The following is a 22,330-nucleotide window of genomic DNA, read 5'->3' as shown; positions in this document are numbered from 1 at the left end:
CTTTACAGCAGCGCGTTTCCCCCTCCTCACCTGCAACTGCAGAAACTAAAGAAGAACACTCAAATTTACCGCCCCGCTTCCTTCCCCCGACAACTGTCCCTAATCTCTTCAGGTTCTAGCCCACGGGTTTAAATTGGCGGGAGAACACAAACCCAACCTCTTTTACGGCGGCCGGAGGAGGCCAAGACTGCTTTAGAATCGAAATAGGAAGTCGCCCCACCCTAAATTCCACCCGTTTCGATTTCCAGGCTGCGCATTCTAAGGGTACCTTCTTGGCACCGCCCCCCTCCTGGCCTTACACGCCCCCTTCAAAAGAACAACCAATCACCTCTTCCAAACACGTTGCTATAGAGACTCTTATCACCACCCATTTTTTTTTTTTTTTCCCAGCAAGCTGTGCGACGCACCGGGCCTCATCCCCCTTTGTGCCATCCGGGTCTCTCGCGCGAGCGATTTAGTCTGTGGCGAAGCGTCGGGTCGGCCGGTACTGTTGAGAGCGGCAAGTGGAGGCGCCGCACTAGCGGCAAGGACTCTGGACTATGGCGGTAGGTGCCAACTCTGGGTTTAAAGCCGGGGATGTTTTTCTGCTACTCCCCAAAGAGTGGGTGAACGGCTCCCAGAGCTGTTGTCCGCGCGTGTGTGTGGACAAAATGGCGCCGCGGCCTTTTTCTGCGCCCGCCATCATGGCTGCCTGCTGTAGGGAGGGGGAAATGAGGCGGTGTCGATGGGGGTGGGGAGCCTCAGGGAGTGTCTTTTTTTTTTTTTCCAGAACTTTCCTCATCTTTTTTCCAGCCTGTATTCTTTCTGACCCACGGACCGGCGTCCAGTTTAGCTTACTCATTGTTAGTGGTTTATATTGAGTTTCATTAGGGCTTGGGAATTTATGTCCGTGTTGGGGAAGGGCTGGGGAGGAGAGAAAAAGCATGCGGGGGGGGGGGGGCGCGAGGGTCTTGGAAAAGTATTGGGTCAAAAAGGCGTTGTCTGTAGTGGATAGAATGGGAAAAGAGTCATAGCAGGTTTTTTTGGTTTGGGGGTTTTATTTTGGTTTGGTTTGGGTTTTTTTGCTTACGCTCAGTAAGATTCTAGTTGCATAATTTCGATTAGTGTTTCTCCTGTTAAAACCTTAATTTGTTTTTAGTAAGGACCAGAGGAAGATGCTCAAAAGGAGTAAAAAAAAAAAAAATCGGCTTAATTACGGGAAGGCTTTGGAGCTACGATTTCTGATTGTTCTGTTTCCGAAGAGGCTCGTGATGTAATCATTTTGAAGTCTTTGAAAAGCATTATAATAAAGCCTTATCATTGCTGTTGTTTCTTTAAATTTAAGAACCCTGCGTTGACCCGTTTAATTTTAAATAAGAACAATGGTGCTTAAAAAAAAAAAAAGCCTGCTTTTGAGTATAAGATGCCCAATTCTGGTGGATCGCGTTATTGTGATTACTTCATTTTTACTGAAACTGTTAAAAAAAAATGCAAGCATTTTGTATTCCTTTCCACTGGAAAGAAAAGTTCTGTTTACTCCTTTTCGAAAACAAGTAGGGCTATAATCATAACGAAAAATTTGTTTGCTCTTTTATAAAAATTAGGGTTTCTGGAATTAGGATGGTTTCTGCACTCCCCTCCTCCAATGCCTAATTGAATTGACCGATTTTTGATAAGGTTTCAAACCACTGGAAGCCTTTTTTTATATTTGTGCAACTAATCGATGTAATGTTTTCCTTTGTTTAGTGTTTTGGGCCCCTTAAGGTACTTTAAATAAAGAATAGCATTGTTTTACTTGGGCTCAAATTTAAAAACGAAGCCATTTCAAACATTTGGACCTGCAGTGCCTTGTTCAATAAAAAGACACAGTCCCCTGGAGAAGTGGCCTAGTATTAGATTCACTGTACCTTCTTTGCACTGGAAAAAGATTTGTGTACTTGGTCTTGAGCATTGTTAGGGTTTAAAAAAAGATTAAAATGTTAGGATAACTGGTGGCCTTCTGAAAAAGCAAATGCTAGAGTAGAAGATGGGTTTGCAATTAGCATTTAAGATTTCTTATGTACCTCTCTGCTAAATCGAAATAAAGTTAAGATCAGAGAAATTTTAGTCAGTTGGGTTTTGTTTTTGTTTTTGGGGGGTTTTTTTGGATACTTTTCATTAGGCTATTGCTATAAAATAGCCTCATGGAAATAAGGGCCAACTGGCTACCTATCATTCATACCTGTTTAGTGTTAGGACGGTTTTTGTTCTATATATTTGACAGATGAAAATGGCTTTTTGGTATAAGTTATTAGCTTCTATTACTGGATGTCTTCCCTTATGCTATGGGCATTTGACTTCCCTATTGCCAGGCTTCTGTGATGCACGTAAATAAACTTGACTGAAAACCTGTACTACCTGGGCTAGATGCTGATTTTTCCGTGGAAAGGTCGTTTATAGTTCTAGTCATGACCTCTGAAAAAGTGAATGACATGTGCCAGTGGTTCTGCAGCATGCCCCCAAGAGAAGTGATAGCAGTGCTTAAGTTTTTGCAGTTTTACCAAGTGTAAGCTTTATTAGCACTTAACATCACAGACATCTCTGAAGTAGCCCATAAGGATAATGATGAGAAGGAGAATTAAAAGAAAATGGGTAATGTGAAAATCATGATTAATTGATACAGCTTGATTTATTAGAAAGTAGAGCACAAAGAGCATCTTAGGGGAGCTTTGCTGTAAGATAAAGTTGAACTCGAATCTATGCGATGAAAGCTTTCACCACAAAAATTTTATGATTCCAGAAATCACCCATACATAGAAAACTGACAAGACCCTTGAATGATTCTAAGAAACTCTCCAGTAGTTAGTTGTTTCCTTTGTTTGCTTTTTTTTTTTTTTAAACCATTGTCAGAGGCTTAACACATTTATGTCTTTCATCCCAACTAAGCTTGTAAATCTTTTAGCATTTTATTCTTTGAGTCTAGCATTGAGTTTGGCACATTTGTGACTCTTCAGTAAATAGTTGTTGAAATAGTGCAATTTCTCCCCCTTCATTTGTTAAATTACTCCCCTTTTTACTTGGCATTTGTTTTGTGGACTAATCTTCCTAAAGGGAGGAGAAATTCATTGTCATGTGATTTTTTTCCTCCTGCTGAAAATTTATAGTGATTCCCTTTTTATCCAATTCAGATTTTTCTGTAAAGACCATGGTAGTAAGTATTCTAGACATTGTGGACAACATACAGTTTCTGTCTCATTTCTTGCTTGCTTAATCTTTTTAAAAATGTAAAAACCGGGGCGCCTGGGTGGCGCAGTCGGTTGAGCGTCCGACTTCAGCCAGGTCACGATCTCGCGGTCCGTGAGTTCGAGCCCCGCGTCAGGCTCTGGGCTGACGGCTCGGAGCCTGGAGCCTGTTTCCGATTCTGTGTCTCCCTCTCTCTCTGCCCCTCCCCCGTTCATGCTCTGTCTCTCTCTGTCCCAAAAATAAATAAAAAATGTTAAAAAAAAAAAATGTAAAAACCATTCTTAGGTCAAGGGCCAAGTGGTGGTCCACCTTCTGAATACTACTGAAACGGTTTCCCCTGCCTTTTATCAAAATCTGATTTGGGAACAGTTCAGGTTTTAGCTTCTTGAAGCTTTTTTCTATGACTCATTTAAATCAATGTCTTTTTTGTATGATGCTGCTGTTTGTAATTTGGACTGCACGGTTAAACAGCCACAGAAATACTTTTTTTAACTGGAAATTAGTAACAAGAATTCATTTGTTTGATTGCTCTGCTGAGTAGTTTGTTATGATGAGCAAGGCAGGTGAAATTGCCTTCTATAAACTGGAAAACAAAACTGATATTTAGATGAAAAAATCTAAGTCAGGACTCTTTGGAAAGTATACGTACAATTTAATTTTTTTTTAATTGCATTGTGAAAATTTATAAAATGCTTTAAAGCAGAAACAACTTAATGTTTCCATAGCCCAGAGCATATGTGAGGAGAGGCAGACCATATTTTGCAGCAGCACTGTGCCAGGGGGCTGTTTTCATTAAAGAGGGTTAATGAAATTAAGATTGGGTTCTCAGATAGGTAAGTTAATTTTCTGTTTATTCTTTTATAATCTAGAAGCATTCTCTCTGCTGTTTTCTTAGATTTTCAGACTTGAGTCTCTAACTTTTACCAACTTATTTTAAATGCTTTTTTAGTGTATGCTATTTTAAAATAAGCATTATTGGTAAAGTCAGGTAAATGACTTCACAAATCTGAAATGGTCTGTATTTTTTCTGTTTGAATGTATGTTCTTTGAAAATACTTGGAGCCCTCTTCTTCCCCTTCCCCCATTGTTTTTAAAGTTATGAAAATAAGGATTTTTTTAAGTTAAAGACATCAGTCTAATCATATATATCTTTGTTACTGGGTTAGTCATTTCAGTTTATTTAGGTTTATCAGGCACAACGAATAGGTACTTAGAAATTAGCCTTCTGATTTATTGATTTTTTTTTTTTTTTAACTCAAGGATCATTCTTTTCCCTCCCTTTCTTTTAAGAAATTGGAATATTTTAAATGTAATTAAGAACTTATAATCATTTTTCTTTAAACTTCTAGGCTAGTGACACAGAGCGAGATGGACTAGCCCCAGAAAAGACATCCCCAGATAGAGATAAGAAAAAAGAGCAGTCAGATGTATCTATTTCTCCTAGAGCCTCAAAACATCATTACTCAAGATCACGATCAAGGTCAAGAGAAAGAAAACGAAAGTCAGGTATGAGTTGTTGGAATTGTAACTACCACTATCAGCATTTGTTATAATCCATTTAGATGTGTGTGTAAAACATACATTTCATTTTTGATACAATTAATGTTTTTTTTCCCCCAATTGAGAAATGAATAAAAGTACATTGGTGATTTTCTGGAGAATTTTTTAATTATGAAAAGCATAAATGTCTTCATGCAGAAATTTATAACTTCTCCAAAGACAAATATATACATATTTTTCAAAAATGTGTTTTTGTGTCACAAAAATTATTTGTGTCACAGTAATTATTTGTCCACCCTGAGATGTTTAAATTTCATTTTTTCAACATTGGGAAAATGTTTTTGAAAGCTGTGGTCTGGGCAGTGGTATGTTTTTCTGGAGTTCTTTAACATGCTTTGATATACAATACAAGAAGGTGTTTAACCTTGTGTTTTGATTAATTTAATGTTAGAATATTTCTGAAGCAAGACATTTTGGCGTTTTGAGATGTTCCTTACTCGTTAACCTGAAAAAGAATAGATTGATATGATATAGGAAGCGTGACGTTTTGCTGTATATTTTTTTTTAACTAGTACTGCTACATAATGAAGAGGTTAAGTGAAAAGTAGAATGGTAATGAGTTAAGAGAATTTTAAGACCTGAGCTCTAGTTATTTATCCTTTGTGCCCACAGATAATTATAAGATAGTTCAGATATATATTTTCACATATATATTTGAAACTGTACAGTATTAAAATCAGTTTTGAATGGAAATTATTCTAAACTATAGCACCCTTCTCACCACTTAAGCCAAATCTAGTTCAACCTGTTTCTTTTTTTGCATTCTTGTTTTGTTTTTCTTGTGTACCTCTATTAAGCCCTTTTATAAATTTTCTGTGGACTGGAAAACAAGATGGGCTAGTCAGAATGTTTTGTAAATTAAGAGTCTGTGACAAAGACAGTATCTGTTTTTGACTTGTCATGGAGGTTTGGTTTTTTTTGGGGTTTTTTGGGGTTTTTTTGGTTTTGTTTTTTTTTTTTTTTTTTTTTTTTTTTTTTTTTGCTTACTCTCAGTTCTATCTGGTTTGTACAGATGGCTTGATTTGTTTCGAATACATACAGTCTTAACTAGAATAATCCCACCTTGCCATAAAAAAAATAGTCTTTGAAAGTAAGTAGAATTTTAATTAAGCAAAATGGGCTAGAGTCTGTTAAGGGTCTGACTCTTGATCTCAGGGTGGTGAGTTTAAGCCCCATGTTGGGCTCCATGCAAGGCATGAAGCCTACTTTAAAAAGGGTGGGGAAGAAGGACTGGAAATTGTCTTTTACCTGTTAGAATTTGCTTTTGAGATGTTTCTGTATCTTTGTTTATGGTGAACTTTTGTATGTGTTTACAGATAATGAAGGAAGAAAACACAGGAGCCGGAGCAGAAGCAAAGAGGTAATTAACACTTTGTAGTGAATAGGCACTTTAAAATTCTTGTAAAATATCTGGTAGAAATGTTTGTGTGAATATATGATTTCATCAAGGTAAGTACCAAAACTTGAAATTTAAAAGGTTAATTGGGTTATAAAATAAGCATGATATGGATTCATCATTGTTCAAGAAGATAGTTGTTTATATGAAAAGTTCATTCAAAAATTATTAATTTTATTATGTTGTGAAAATATTCACAATAAAAATTTCATATGAAGATTATAATTGGTTTTTTTAGGCCTGTCACACAGAGCTTCCATTAATCTGAGGTCCCGAGTCTCCTTATGCCTGACGACTGCTCAGGATTTTTAAATAGCAATCATCTTTAAGTAGCAATATCCTAGAGATCCGTGGGCTACTTTTTCTTTATGGAAGGTAACGAGAGTCCTCTTTTCATTAGCAAACCAGTTTAGTTTCCCTAAAAGTAGTATTGAATTTTGAAGTAAAAGGGTCTGTGAGGGACAGCTGGAAAGGTGGCGGTGACAGCAAAACTTGAGGAAAAAAGACAGCAGCTGTATTGCAGAGGAGTTAACTTGCTTGCCCACCTGAGAAGACAAGGGATGAGCCAACAAGGAAGAACAGAAGTAGGAGCCAAAAAGGGAGGAGAAGAATCTTATGGGGGCTGGGCAAGGGACTCCTAAAAAAAAAAAAAAAAACGTGGGCAGGGACTTCACCTCTTCCCCTAATGGAAGCTCTGTTAAATTTTTAATTTAGGAGAGTTTTTGTGAAAATGACTATTTTGTTTAGCTCACATGATAACATTTCTATAATAAATCATACTCAGCGTGCTAATGCGCGAAGAGACTGAACTGAAGACGCTGCAGACTCAGATAGCAAAATAATAAGCCTACTTCATGATAAGGTAACTATTAGTCATTCAAACTCCTATTTCCCTTAAGTATATCTTAAATCAGTTAAGGGTTTTAATGTTTTTTTTTTTTTTTTTAATAGTAATGTTATGTTTGGAAACCTGGATTGAAATAAACTCTAAAACCTTTGGAAGTTGAACCATTTAAAGCTTTTCCAGTTTGCCACTATATGGCAAAATCAAGGAAATAACTTTTATAAGTTCATATTATAGAGAACTGGCAATGAAAGTAAAATTTAGGTGTGTCTCCAGGTCTCTTGTTTTTCTGCAAAATATTAACTTACTATGATTCTTTTCAGATATATCATGCATGTTCCAAAATGTTTGGCCAAGTTTTTTGTTTTTAAGAAAAGTTAATCTTGAGTGGAAAGAAACATGCTATGGCCTGTTTGGGAAACATGAGATAAGTGTCCTGTTGTGGTAGAAAAGCAGTGTCCTGGGCATCAGAAGAACATGGGGTCTGGGTTCAGCTGCTACCATGTAGCTTTGTGACTTTAGATCTTAGTATAGTCATACTTACAGTAAGGGGAATTTAGACCATCTGAATTTCCTTCCAGCTTTAAAATTGTGATTCTGAGATATCTGGGATTTTAAGCCTTACCTAAAAGATGGGTTTGACAACTTAATGTCAGGAGATCTAATGTTTATCACTTCCTAATTTGGTGTGTGAGTGTAGGATGGAGACTTGATCACGCAATTAATTTTAGCTCAGTCTCTGAATGCCTATTTTGTGAAAGCAAAAGCCTTGGTTTTAAATCTTTCAGAGTATGGGGAAAGTAGGTATTGTATAATGGTGTAGGGATTAATTATATTATGCCTAGTTTGATTTTGTAAAAATTAAAACAGATACGGTTGCCATTTTCTACCCTAGGTACATGAAATGTAATAGAACTCCAAGCCCGTTGGGATATTGCAAGATGAAAAGTGATTGCATCACAGTTTAGACATTGGGAGAAAAACCAAGAGCCGTCTTTTAGAGAGAATGTGGCAGTATAGCTTTAAAAAGGACACTTCAACTCTGCGTAAAGTAACTTAAATTGCAGAAAATACTAATAATTAGTAAGAGTAATCTTATTTAGCTACGTAATTGAAATGCGTTTTCTGGTGCATTTCTTTGTGTCCTGATCATCTTTGTTACTGTTTTTAAACGTAAATGATATGTACTCTGGTTTTAGAAGTTGATGTATATATGTGTATGTGGTTTGTTTCTCTAAAAGGTTTATTGGAAAATTTTGAAAGCTTTGATGTGTATCTCCCTACTCTTTTAGATAAAAAAAGAAACATCAGGGAATCCTTTTTTCTGATAATGATGGTTTTTCAATATTATTTCAACATTGAAAATCATTGTTTTAATTGTGTTAATTTGGGGAGGAAACTGCATTTGGGGGACTTATAAAGACAAAGATTAGTAGTATTCATCTGCAACATTGGGTGATGTGAAACTAGATCATTTTTTTATTTGCCACACACTCCTAAGGTTACTAATGTTGCATCTCAACATTTTTGTCTACTGATACCCATACTAACTCTCTTTGTTGCACTATTTTCCTGAAAGAACCAACTTCTTCTTAAAACAGGCAAGAAGACATGAATCCAAAGATAAATCATCTAAGAAACACAAGTCTGAGGAACATAATGACAAAGAACATTCTTCTGATAAAGGAAGAGAACGACTAAATTCATCTGAAAATGGCGAGGACAGACACAAACGCAAAGAAAGAAAGTCATCAAGAGGCAGAAGTCACTCAAGATCTAGGTCTCGTGAAAGGTAAGTAGTTTGGGCATTTATAAGTGACTGCCATCCATAGAGCTATATTATGTAAAGCTTCTCATTAATCCAGCAATACCCAAACAGTCTTAATTAGAAAATACATATATTTGGTGGGGCATCTGGGTGGCTTGGTCAGTTGAGCAATTCTTGATTTTAGCTCAGATCATGATCTCATGGTTAGTGAGTTTGAACTCCACGTCAGGCTCTGCACTGACAGGGAAGAGCCTACTTGGGGATTCTCACACGTATGTGTGCGCTCTCTCAAACATGGAAGGAGAAGAAAATACATGTGTTTGCTAACTTGACCTATTCTCCTGCCTGCTGATGTCCATTAGTTGCCGAAATCTTTGGGACATTGTTACCAGATAAAGGCAAAAATGGTGTCCAAGACTGGGGGGTAAAGGATGATGATGATTCACACATTCAGTTAGTGAAGTGCTTTTTGTTTGTTTGTTTGTTTTTAACTTTGTAATTTATCTGTTTCTTGTAGTTAAAAAGTTACATAGCTGAACTATGTTTAAGCCAATAAAATGATCCTTTTACATTGTTGGTGTAGAATTTGCTGATACTGTGTGGTATAGGTGAAAAGGTTTTTTTTAGAGACTGGGTCATGGCTGAAATTTGTGGGAATTTTGCTTTAAGAAGCAGTGTTTAACATCATGTTTGGAGTTTGTGGAAATAGGTGGTATCAAACTGGGTCAAAATTTTTCAGTAATAGATTAACTTGTCATCTTTAAGTTGCATAAATACTCCAATGAGGCAATAGTAGACTTTAAACTATTAAACAGAATCTTAAGTTGGGGTAGGATGCATTGCATTTTTGGCATGTTACAGCTTTACTGTGTTCCCTCTGAGGTATCATCAAACAAGAATAAAGGCCCATTTGTTGTAACTTCCTTCGTTAAAAGCTTCAATTATCCTTTCTATATACAATACAGAGTAGTTTATAGCCTGATTTGACAGCACACATGGTAGATAATTAATTCATAATGTCTGTAGTTTGAAAAGATACATCTCTAAGTAACTACAAATTTGTGGGCTTTATTTTTAGGCGTCATCGTAGTAGAAGCAGAGAGCGGAAGAAGTCTCGATCCAGGAGTAGGGAGCGGAAGAAGTCAAGATCCAGAAGCAGAGAGAGGAAGAAATCAAGATCCAGAAGCCGGGAAAGAAAACGTCGGATCCGATCTCGGTCCCGTTCAAGATCAAGACACAGGCATAGAAGCAGAAGTAGGAGTAGGACAAGGAGTAGAAGTCGGTAAGTAGTCATGATCATGAATAAAATTAGATAGGTCCCTCACAGGGTCTGTTCATCTTCTCTCGCTATGAAAACATCAAAATTGTGGATGAGTTTTATTTAGAGTTATAAAATATATTGATCATGGGGCGCCTGCATGGCTCACTTGGTTAAGCATCTGAGTCTTGGTTTCATCTCAGGTCATGATCTCGTGGTTCATGGGTTCGAGCCCCATATTGGGCTCCCCACCATCACTGCGGGAGATTGTCTCCACCTCTCCTTATGAAAATAAATAAACTTAAAAAAAAATTTTTTTTATCACACTCTGACGAATAAAGAACAAACCTGAACATTTGCATAGCATTCTTACGTATACTCATTTAATCAGATACTCTGTGAAGTGTAGGTGGGAATAGTCCCATTAAAATCATAGTAGCAAAACAATTGTTTTGTGAATTCAGACCATTGGACTTAACCTTAAGTAACTTGTCTAGGAAGCCTCAAATGATACAGTTATTAAATAGTACTGTCAGGACCAAGTCCCAAGTGTGTCTGAATACGAGTGCTTAACCCACCATACTCTATATGCTATCTCAGACATTCAGAAAGATGAGCTTATTCAAACCTGACTTGTTTGAGGGGAGGCTTTAATTTGTTGAGACAGGAAGTGAAATAAGAGAAGGGCCACCTGGGTAGCTCAGTCACATGAGCATCCCGACTCTTGATATTGGCTCAGGTCATGATCCCAGGGTCTTGGGATCGATCCCAGCATCAGCTCCATGCTGAGCATGGAACCTGCTTGGGATTCTCTCCCTCTGCCCCTCCCCCCATTTTCTCTAAAATAAAATAGAAAAAAAATTTTTGAAGCACAAGAGAAAAAATGTAAATATTCAGAGGATGTATTTATAATTATATTTGCACATGGCAGTTATTAATAGTGTACGTATATGCAGAGGTCCTGATGTTAAAGTAATAGAAAAGCTTTTTTATTAGCTTACTGCTCAAGTTAGTCTGTAAAGACTGAAATACAGGTAAAAGTAGACTGTGCTTATTACAGTAACTTGGTTTATCACTTTTGATCACTATATCAGCTTTTTTTAAATTTTTAAAATTTTTTTTTTTTTTAACATTTTTTATTTATTTTTGAGAGAGAGACAGAGCATGAAAGGGGGAGGGCCAGAGAGAGGGAGACACAGAATCTGAAACAGGCTCCAGGCTCTGAGCTGTCAGCACAGAGCCTGACGCGGGGCTCGACCTCACGGACCGCGAGATCATGACCTGAGCCGAAGTCGGACGCTTAACCGACTGAGCCACCCAGGCGCCCCTCAGCTTTTTTTTTTTTTAATGTTTATTTATTTTTGAGAGAGAGAGAAAGAGAACACAAGCGAGGGAGACACAGAACCCTAAGAGCAGGATCCAGGCTCCTAGCTGTCAGCACAGAGCCAGATACGGGGCTGAAATTCCCAAGCTGTGAGACTTGAGCTGAAGTTGGATGCTTAACCAACTGAGCTACCCAGGCATTTCAGTATATCAGTAGTTTTAGTTTGTAATAGGTTACTAATTTGAACTTTACCAGTTAGGAGGTTTAGTGAATTTAGGGTAAATGGATTTCACCATTAACTACCATAATTTTTATTCTCCGTTTGGGCAATACAGGCCATTATTTATGGCATTTCTATCTTTTTTTTTTTTTTTTTTTTAATGGCAATTCTAGTTTTGGCCACTGTTACTCCACTCTGATCGCTGCCTGTTTTTTGTTTTATTTTTAATCTTTAATTTTCCTAATTCTTTTGTTCTGATAACGTGCTTTGGATTTTTAACATCTATGAACTAATTCATTGTAGATTAAAATACTAGGAACATTTAAACTATGGATCCTGCTACTAGGGATTTATCCTATATATTCACCTATGTAAGCATAAAATAACAGTATAAAGTTTATCTTTGTAACACTGTAAGAGCAAAAGACTAGAAACATTCTAAATGTCTGTAACTGGGATGGTTAAATGAACTTGCAGAAAACTAGCAGCACATTCAGGGAACCTTGATACCTTGTGGAAGCTGTAGGGCAGAGGTGGAGAGGAAAGGGTTTGAAGTATATTATCTACTGTTTGGTACCCATGTAAATATAATTGGTTTTGATTAAGTGAGGTAATTATTATTACTTGGCTGTATTGCAACATGTGAAATATGATTTATCACAGAGATAGAAAGAAGAGAATTGAAAAACCAAGAAGATTTAGTAGAAGTTTAAGCCGAACTCCCAGTCCACCTCCCTTCAGAGGCAGAAACACAGCAATGGATGCACAAGAAGCTTTAGCTAGGAGGTTCGTATGTTTTCTATTGATGTGTATTTCATTTTTTCAACTGGAAGTAGATACTCAATTGTGTGGACAAAGTGAATGGTTTCGTATAAGTTAAATGATTAAATCTAGCTATGCTATTGTGCCAGCTCTGTGACGTAGAACTAATAAGTAAGTAATTTGTTAATTCTCATTTTAAACATTTACCAGTTTGTCCAACTGGAGAGATTACAATGTCTGCAACAGTTTGTTTTTTTCCCTTCGTGATTAACTGTTTCATTTTTCTCAAATTTAGGCTTCTAAATATTTTTGGTTTGCAATTGAAACTCTTTAGAAATCTTAGGTCTGATTCAAAAACTCTTAAATTTCGCCTCTAAAATTGCTTAACATTGCAAGGTGATTTATTTGATCTTGTAAATTTTACTGCTGATAGCATGAGATTGTTGTATGGTTTAATTTTGAAATAGCATCACAGATGTTCTGATAACTGTGGGATGACACACAGTAGGGCTGTCTGGCCAAAACGTGCAAAATCATTGAAAGAACTGCCTTATAGAGAGAGGGAAGAAGTAAAGTAAAATCCAAGTGCTTGTTTGCAGGTTTTCCCATATTCTGAAAACTATACTTTTGATTTGGGGTTTTTTTCCTTATGAAATTGAGTTTGTATTTTTTTTTTCATTACAAAAATACAGTTATCACAATGTAACCTGATGGGCTGCTGCCCTGTGAACCCAGCCTGGCAGAAACTCCAGCTGAACAGCAGCAGCAGCAAAGGTGTGAGCTCGCCCCTTCTTCGTTCCATTCACCTTAGTGAATGGTGTTAATTCCAACCTGCAATGGCCATTTTAAATATGCAACCAATAATAGTCAATTATATTTTCTTCCTGAAACTAAAATCAACGAAATGAAGAAGTAATTTTAATAGTATTGAACTAATCTATAAAGAATAGCCGATTAAGCCTGGCCAGTATTTTTTTAAGCCCTGTATTCTTATTAAGTTGGGTGTGTTTTAATTTGGGGCTTTTATTACTTTTGAAGCTGTTTCTAGCATCTAAAACTATTTTGACTTAAATAATCTGCTTAGTGATTTTCAGATAAATTTATATGAAATAACTTTTTTCAGAATACCAGATTGCTCTTTGGCTAATTTGAAGTTTGAAGGGAAATCTTTGGTTAATAAGAAACTGTAGTATGTAGACCGTTGTTTTTCCTTTTTTAAAAAATAAGGACGAAATGTTTAAACTCATTTGAAAATATTTTTCACATATGTGGACCAACATTTTAATGTTATCCCTAATCAAACTTTTATCCCCAAGGACAAAATCAAGTCTGTACTGTTTGTTTGTTGCATATGTGATCAATAAATGGGAATAAAATTATAGATTGTTATATTCATGTAATGTAAATTTTAGCAGTTGCTAAAGTGAATGCCCATTTGCTATCACTGTATTTTACTACTTGTAGTACCCCAAAACAAAATCTTTTCCCTAATTTTTGTCCTTTTATACCAAATTGAAGGAGGAAGGGGTGGCTTTTAACTTATGATTGGGAAATCAGTAATCCTTTGAAGAAAAGAGTCTTCTCTTTCAGGAACTCATGAAGATGATATTACTTACAACTTGCTATATAAGAAATAGATACTGGCTTGACAGCACGTTTAGTATATGTATGTATTAGTGAATTTAGAGTGAACCAGAACCTGTTTTTCTTTCATTTGGAGATGAATTTATGTTTCATGTTTCCAGTTCAAGACTGAATAATTTTTATTTTTTCAAAATACTCTCCGTGAGAACTGTGTGTAAAAACTATTCCAGTTTTTGGTTGTTCCGTGAATTTAAAAATGTTTAAAACAAATACTGAAATAGTTCTTTTTTAACTGTGGCTGATATGTTCAGAACGAATGCTTTTTTTTTTTTCCCATATTCAGATACCAATGTGTTAAATTTAATTTAAAATTCTATATTGTCTCGTGTCTGTACGTGTGGAGAAGTACAAAGATAAATAATGGTTTTATATTGAGCGTTATTTTAAATTCATTGCAATTGTTATTGACAGGTTGGAAAGGGCAAAGAAATTACAAGAACAGCGAGAAAAAGAAATGGTTGAAAAACAAAAACAACAAGAAATAGCTGCAGGTAATTTATTTTCTTTATTATGGAAGTGTATGGCATTTCCTTATAGAAAATTTGAAAAATTCAGAAAAATAATGGAAGCAGATCACCCGTGATCTTTGCTAGCCAGCAGTGCACAGTAAACCTTGCTTTGTTTGTTTTGGTCAATGTTACTGAAATGTGGATAACTTACTTTTTGATGTTAACTTTCATACCTCATAATTTCTTCGTGCATATATGTTTCTTAATTAGTTGATGGACGTAATTTTGGCAAGTGAATAGTCACTGTTCTTGTTTAAACTTTAGCCGTACTGCACGTCTTTTAGTCATGATTTTTGAGAAAATGCAGTTTAATAAAATGATGGCTAAACCTGGATAAGAAATCAAGACTTTCGACATAACACAAACATTGCCTGATTGAAGATGATCAGAGAGTGCTTGTTGAATTGTATGGAATGTAATCTGGAAGGTGTTTTTTGTTTTGTTGACATTTCTGGTTAATTGGTGCTTCTTGAAATTACCTAAATTGTATTGTTATTTTCCTCAAAACTTTCATAACTGGATTGCCACAATATTAGTAATGGAGAGAACTTTTTAAGCTTATATCCTGGACTGACAGAAAAATATTTAGTCAGAACAGTCTGTTCACAGAAAATTGATGCAGTTCCTGACTCAACCACTTAAAATGGAAACACCAGGCATGGCATTTAACCTTTATAGGACTTGGGCTTAGTATCTGTTTTACGTGTGTCTTCCTTAATATCTTAAATACTCATTTAAGAGTTTCAAATAAATGTCTTAAATCCTTTTGTAAGCTTAAAGACTGTAAAAATGAAAGTTTTTAGGGGTGCCTGGGTGGCTTAGTTCAGCATCTGACTTCAGCTCAGGTCATCTCACGGTTCCTGAGTTCGAGCCCCATGTTGGGCTGTTTTTATTGTGTTACAAGTTAGCTACAAGCACCATAGTTCATTTTCATTGAAATCATGAATCTTTTTACTGTTTGTAGAATCCTTCCTATTTTCAGATATGTAAAGTATGTATAAAGGATCACATCCAGGAAATCTTATAAGTACGTCCAATAAATTTTTACTAAACTGTTAACTGCTTTATAAACTAACATGCATTTCCTTATTTTGGTGAAAATATTCTGCCTTTTTGTAGATTAGTTCTTACATGTAAACGCACTGCTGTAAGTTAGGAGGTTTGCTTTGCTTAGTCTAGAAATCTGTACTTCCCTTCTCTTCAGCAGCTGCAGCCACCGGAGGTTCCGTTCTCAATGTTGCTGCCTTGTTGGCATCAGGAACGCAAGTTACCCCTCAGATAGCTATGGCAGCTCAGATGGCTGCCCTGCAGGCTAAAGCTTTGGCAGAGACCGGAATAGCTGTACCTAGCTATTACAACCCAGCAGCTGTGAATCCAATGAAATTTGCTGAACAAGAGAAAAAAAGGAAAATGCTTTGGCAGGGCAAGAAAGAAGGGGTAAGTTCTTTAATTCCTCTTTATTGTCATTTATACCTAATAAGTAGTTGTTCAGAGCAACAGTGGATTGGAAAGGATTGGTTTGGGTTTATTATTCTGCAAACCTGATTGGAATAGTTTAATTTACCACAGTTACTTAATTTTGGAAAAAGCATGATCTAAGTCCAGTTGTAGGAAAAAAAAAAAAAAAACCAAAAAAAAAACACAGTATTCCTGTAAATTTATAGTGGGTGAAGAAGCTGCTTCTTAGCTTAAGTTTTTTCCATGAAGGATATAATGTGAAGTACTTCTATTTCTTTGTTTCATTACATTGTAATAGGAATCTTAAAATAATGATAATGATAAACTCCATTGGTAGAATGCCATAAATACTGTTGTTTCTTTTACAGAGAGATTTAGTAACCTGATAAAAGAGAACCTAAATTTTATGTATTCTAAAAGTTGAGTGTTTCTTAACAGGACAAATCCCAGTCTGCTGAAATATGGGAAAAATTGAATTTTGGAAACAAGGACCAAAATGTCAAGTTCAGGAAACTAATGGGTATTAAGGTGAGTTACCTGGTTGGAATTAAAATTCATATTAACATTTTCAGGTTAACATTGTTCCTCCATCTAAAAGTTATTTCAGTAATGTGTCAACATTGGGTTCTTTCTGATGCTTTCTTGTTAATGTTCTTCAGATTAATTTCACAGAATTATGTTATCACTAGTTAGTTGACAATACAAATTATTCCATTTAAATTAACATGTTGATTATAACTTGCTTATACCTTAGATGAACCATTTTTAAGATTGTAAGCTTTACTTAGTAAATAAAAATGAAATTATAAATGGGAAGTAATGAATTTGCCTAAAAAAAATTGCTCATTTAAAAAAGCTAAGTGTACTTGGAATAGAATCTTAATTTTTAAAGTTTCCAGGGAGTTTTTTTAAATTAAGACATAGATTTTTTTGTTTCAAGTTTTTTAAATTTTTTTTTTTTTTTCAACATTTTTTTATTTATTTTTGGGACAGAGAGAGACAGAGCATGAACGGGGGAGGGGCAGAGAGAGAGGGAGACACAGAATCGGAAACAGGCTCCAGGCTCCGAGCCATCAGCCCAGAGCCTGACGCGGGGCTCGAACTCACGGACCGCGAGATCGTGACCTGGCTGAAGTCGGACGCTTAACCGACTGCGCCACCCAGGCGCCCCTTGTTTCAAGTTTTTATTTAGATTTTTTTTTTTCCTGAGTAAAGTGTAAATGTACAGGTCCGGTATTAGATTTAATATAACAATTGGGAAAACTTCACAAATGCTCAGGTATTATTACTTAAGGGAATGTGTTTTTTTCATCGAAAGGGTATTTGGCTTAAAGCAAGCTGCACTGAACTGGCTGTTTTGGAACAATGCCAGAGGACCTTTGCATCTGCTGCTAGCTTTCCCTGTCCTTTTCTTCCCTCAGGTCCCTGCATCATTCTTGGTTTCTTCTCACATGTCAACTTTATAGTCCTGTCTCACCTGCTTTTTTTTTTTTTTTTCTTTTTTTTAATTTTTCAATGTTTATTTTGAGACACAGCATGAGCGGGGGAGGGGCAGAGAGCAAGAGGGAGACACAGAATCCGAAGCAGTTTGCAGACTGAGCTGTCAGCACAGAGCCCAGCGCGGGGTTCCTACTGACAAGCCATGAGATCATGACCTGAACCGAAGTCGGATGCTTAACTGACTGAGCCACCCAGGCACTCTTCACCTGCCTTTTTAAAATAGCGTATCTCCTGGTCCTTCCCAATACTTAGAACATTGCCTTGTACTTCATACGTGCTAAATGGATGAATGGGAGCTAAATAAGGTCAAATCCATATCCTAAAAAATGTGATTTATCATAAGTACTGTCAAGTGAGAAAAAACCTTTTTTCTCATCTGTGTTAATTTTAACAATATATTTTTTATCTGATGTTTAGAGCGAAGATGAAGCTGGGTGTAGCTCAGTTGATGAAGAAAGTTACAAGACTTTGAAGCAACAGGAAGAAGTATTTAGAAATCTAGATGCTCAGTATGAAATGGCAAGATCACAGACCCACACACAAAGAGGAATGGGATTGGGTTTCACATCATCAATGCGAGGAATGGATGCAGTTTGAAAAAGATCAGACCTACTGTTTGGGACTTTATAGACTTCTGGTTCTGATGTCAGGTCCTTGTTCACCAAACAGCTAGCATTCTAGCTTGCATGGGTGTTGCATTGACTTTAATTTATTGAAAAATACGATTTTTTGTAAATATCAGATCAGTGATACTGGTGTTAGTGTTGTAATCAGGTTAAACACACTTCCATTAAACTTGACAGGACTATAGAAGGACAATATTTTTTAGTTCATGAATTCTACTTTTCAAATATATAAAAGCTGCAGGTGGGATAAAATCTCATACATGGATATTTCGTGTCCGCTGTCTTGTGTACTTTTGTACTTAACCTTGTACAGTTATTTTCATCTCTTGAAACATGAAAGAAATGTTATGTAGATGTTCTTTAGAAGATCTGGCCATTTGGTACATAATCCAGCACAAATAAGCTGGGTGGTGATGATAATAAAAATGGTTTTCTCAAAACTGGTGTTAATTTAAGTTACCTGGAATTCTTATTTGAATTTGTTTGATGGGTTTTGTAGCATTTTGCAATTGCTATTAGAGAACACTAGGTAGAAATTCCTTTTTTTTTTTTAACAGTTAAATATGCTCTAGGCAATACCACGGTGAGCAAAAATGTAAAAAGTTGGGAGGAATAACAAACATTAATACTGTTTTCCTACTACTCTAAGGAACAGAATTGGTGTACAATATTTGTTCAATATTCCGTGTTATTCAGGAAATAGATTAATACGTTAAAGGGATGTAAGCACTTTTATTTTAATAAAGTGCCTTGTAACAAGTTCTTGGTATGCCCTTTGCTCATTATCCCTTTGAAGTCTTCCCTAGTACTAAAATGTTAGAAAACTACTTTGTCACTAAATTAAATAGGGCATAAACAGGGTGGAGGGGGAGAACCGCAGAACTTGTAATTCATTTGCTTTTATTAGTACAAAGTCATAATTTTCACCTTTCCCTAGAAAAATTCGTTGGAAAACAACTTTATAATGTAGTAGCACAATACAACAAGGGAAGCATGCTTAATGGTAAAAACTTAACACCTTTTTTTTTTTTAATTTTTTTTTTGAATGTTTATTTTTGAGACAGAGACAAGAGCATGAGCGGGGGAGGGGCATAGAGGGAGACACAATCCGAAGCAGGCTCCAGGCCGAGCGGTCAGCACAGAGCCTGATGCGGAGCTCGAACTCACCAGCCGTGAGATCGTGACCTGAGCCGAAGTCGGATGCTCAACTGGCTGAGCCACCCAGGCACCCTTTAACACTTTTATTTTTATTTTTATTTTTTTTTTTCAACGTTTATTTATTTTTGGGACAGAGAGAGACAGAGGAGCATGAACGGGGGAGGGACAGAGAGAGAGGGAGACACAGAATCGGAAACAGGCTCCAGGCTCCGAGCCATCAGCCCAGAGCCTGACGCGGGGCTCGAACTCACGGACCGTGAGATCGTGACCTGGCTGAAGTCGGACGCTTAACCGACTGCGCCACCCAGGCGCCCCAAGCACTTTTATTTTTAAAATGAGTTCATAACTCTGGTCAACTTGCTTATTGGGCATGTTTTTGTGATGAATTTGTAGTTGTAAGATTTTTAATATACATTGGTAAAGGGCTTAGCTTTTCCAGAGCACAATTATTTTATGAAGAAATGGCTCTTCATGCTTGAGTGACAGGTTTTTGGGGGAATGGTACCATGGTTTTTGTTTTTTCGTTCTGGAGTCCCCACAAATTCAAGTTAGCTATATTTTCTCAAATCAACGTCATTAGAAATTTTCATGGGCTTACAGAAGGCAGTGTGGATACTAAAGCATACACTGTCCTGTGTTTTTCTATATTATTTTAGGAGCTGGCCATACATTATGAGTGATAGGATCCATCCTGCCCTCATCTAGAGCAGTAATTTAAAAATTGTAACCAAATTTAAACAAATAGAACTAGTCTATCCCAACAGGTAATATGTAACTTTAGTTGAGATTTTACATATTTTTAAAAACGAGTGTATATTTTAACACATCGCAATTTTTACTAGACGCACTTAGTTATCAATAGCCAGTCCCATGTAGCCAGAGACAACCATATTGGACAATGCAGATCTAGAGGGAGGCATGTAGATAATTTTTAAGTCGCATTATGAAACTTGAATAAGCAATTGATGGAGTCCTGGAAGGGGAGTGGGAACATCCAATTGTGAATGAAGTTATAGGGGAGACTTACTTAATGGTTTTGTTATGTGTTAACCTTGTGTTACCCCCCCTTTTCAGTGGCTGTTCCTTGCTTAGTTTCATATCCTCAAAGATGGATATGTTGGGGTTTATCCTTGTCAGCAACAGGAACATAGGTTTCTGTCCAGGAGATAACTTTAAAGAAGTGGTAGCTAGGCAGGGCGGTAAGAGTGAAAGACTACACTAATGTTTGGGGCTAGATACGATGAACAGTGTGAGAGCAATTGGCTTTGAGGGTAACTTGGAAGTTAGAATAGGACTTTGTAATTGTGTGTGGGTGTTGAAGAAAAGGCAAATTCAGAGATGAGGTTTCCAACTTGGGTAGTGCTGGATTTTTATTACCTTAAGCTTAGAAGGCTTAAGTACTGGGGTTCCTGGGTGGCTCAGTCAGTGAAGCATCCGATTTGATTTCCACTCAGGTCATGATTTCACAGTTGGGGGGATGTAACCCCTTGTCGCTGAGGGCTCCATGCTGGGCCTGGAGCCTGCTGAAGATTCTCTCTCGCCCTCTGCCCTTCCCCTGTGCACGTGTGGTCCCTCACACTCTCAAAATAACATGCCTTTAAAAAAGCATGGGGAGGGGTACCTGCCCGGGTGGCTCAGTCAGTTGTGTCCAACTTAAGCTCAGGTCGTGATCTCACAGTTTGTGTGCGTTGAAGCCGGGCATCAAGCTCTGTGCTGGCAGTGCAAAGCCTGCTAGGGATTCTCTCTTCCTCTCTCTCTGCCCCTTTCCTGTGTACACTATCTCTCCCTCTCAAAATAAGCTTTTCTTTTTTTTTTTTTTTTAAAAAAGCAGTTTCATTAAAAAAAAAAAGTACCATTGAAGAAGTAAATCGGTTCAAGGAGATGGAAACAAGTTTTATGTATCATTCCAAGCTAAAGTTTCATAAGTCAAATGATGAAGTGTATACTTAAATATAATTTCTAGGGACACCTGTCTGGGTCAGTCCGTAGAGCATGCAACTTGATTCCATGCTGGGTGTAGAGTTTACTTTAAATCTTTAAGGGGCGCCTGAGTGGCTCAGTTAAGCGTCTGACTTCAGCTCAGGTCATGATCCCGCAGTTTGTGGGTTCAAGTCGCATGTTGGGCTCTGTGCTGACAGCTCAGAGCCTGGAGCCTGCTTTGGATTCTGTGTGTGTGTCTCTCTGCCCCTCCCCTGCTCAAGCTGTCTCTAAATAAACATTTAAAAAACATATTTCTTAAAAATCTTTAGGATCTATATAATTTCCATTGGACCCACTCCTAGTTCTCTCACTCTAGCCATTCAGCAATTTCTGTAGTCTCATCCTCAGTCCCAGTCCTTCGAGTCTCCCAAGACTCGTAGACTCTTCTCACTGTATTCTTCCTTAAGCAATCTCATCCTTTACCACAGTTATATTTACTGTCCTTGAAAATGTGGGCCAGCCAAGTGGTATCCTCTAGTTCGGACTTTTTTCTTGGAACTTTACTCAAAAATTCAGCTGCTCTTCCACTGGGGCTCAAATTTTACCTTCAATATAAGAATGTGTAACCAAAATGCTTGAAAAATTTCCTTCACCAATCCAGTTGCTTCTCTATGGCCTCTGAGAATAAAATTGCCTCAAGGTACCACATACCTTCCTTTATTGCTATTAAACCTGGTCTGAATCCATTGCTATCTCAAATGATCAATTACTTACTCAACCAGTTTCTTGAGTCAATCCTGAGAACTATTCATGAACCCTTTTCTCTCATTCCCTGTATCCAACCTTTCAATTACTTCTGATGCTTTAATTTTATGTTCTAAATATTTTCTACTTCTGGGGCACCTGGGTAGCTCCATTGGTTAAGCATCTGACTTGATTTCTTGGTTCAGGTCATGATCTCACAATTTGTGAGTTCAAGCCCCACATCCTGCTCTGTGCTGACTATGTGAAGCCTGCTTGGGATTCTCTCTTCCTCTCTCTGCCCCTCCCCCACTGACACACACACACACACACACACACACACACACACACACACACACACTCTCTCTCTCTCTCTCTCTCTCTCTCTCTCTCTCCCCCCCCTCCACTCCCTCCCTCCCCCCAAATAAACTTTAACATTTT

General features: G+C 37.1%; 2 protein-coding genes across 5 annotated transcripts in view; one reads left to right on the top strand and one right to left on the bottom strand.

Annotated features, from left to right (window-relative positions):
* Positions 1–211, bottom strand: part of KNTC1 (kinetochore associated 1) — a 74,510-nt gene extending 74,299 nt beyond the window's left edge. The window contains exon 1 of the mRNA XM_058691361.1: positions 31–211. The gene's annotated coding sequence lies outside the window, so the exon portion shown is untranslated. The remainder of the gene's footprint in view (positions 1–30) is intronic.
* Positions 212–387: 176 nt separating this feature from the next.
* On the top strand, positions 388–18,829 carry RSRC2 (arginine and serine rich coiled-coil 2). 4 transcript variants are annotated; one of them, XM_058691365.1, is made up of 10 exons: positions 388–545; positions 4,551–4,707; positions 6,078–6,121; positions 8,603–8,793; positions 9,848–10,051; positions 12,235–12,357; positions 14,389–14,468; positions 15,694–15,923; positions 16,383–16,472; positions 17,862–18,829. In XM_058691365.1, exons 1-10 carry the CDS (start codon positions 540–542, stop codon positions 18,039–18,041), a joined length of 1,305 nt encoding a protein of 434 aa, XP_058547348.1. In that variant the 5' UTR covers positions 388–539; the 3' UTR covers positions 18,042–18,829. The 4 variants fall into 4 exon arrangements, with proteins under 4 accessions (XP_058547348.1, XP_058547347.1, XP_058547350.1 ...); XM_058691364.1 differs by having other exon boundaries at positions 15,691–15,923; XM_058691367.1 differs by lacking the exon at positions 388–545 and adding an exon at positions 6,942–7,019 and having other exon boundaries at positions 4,612–4,707; positions 8,581–8,793.
* Positions 18,830–22,330: the final 3,501 nt, after the last annotated feature.

This window comes from Neofelis nebulosa, chromosome 11 (assembly GCF_028018385.1).
Source record: "Neofelis nebulosa isolate mNeoNeb1 chromosome 11, mNeoNeb1.pri, whole genome shotgun sequence".
Taxonomy (NCBI): domain Eukaryota; kingdom Metazoa; phylum Chordata; class Mammalia; order Carnivora; family Felidae; genus Neofelis; species Neofelis nebulosa.
Note: the sequence above shows the minus strand (reverse complement) of the source record. Positions and strands in the feature narration are given on the sequence as shown.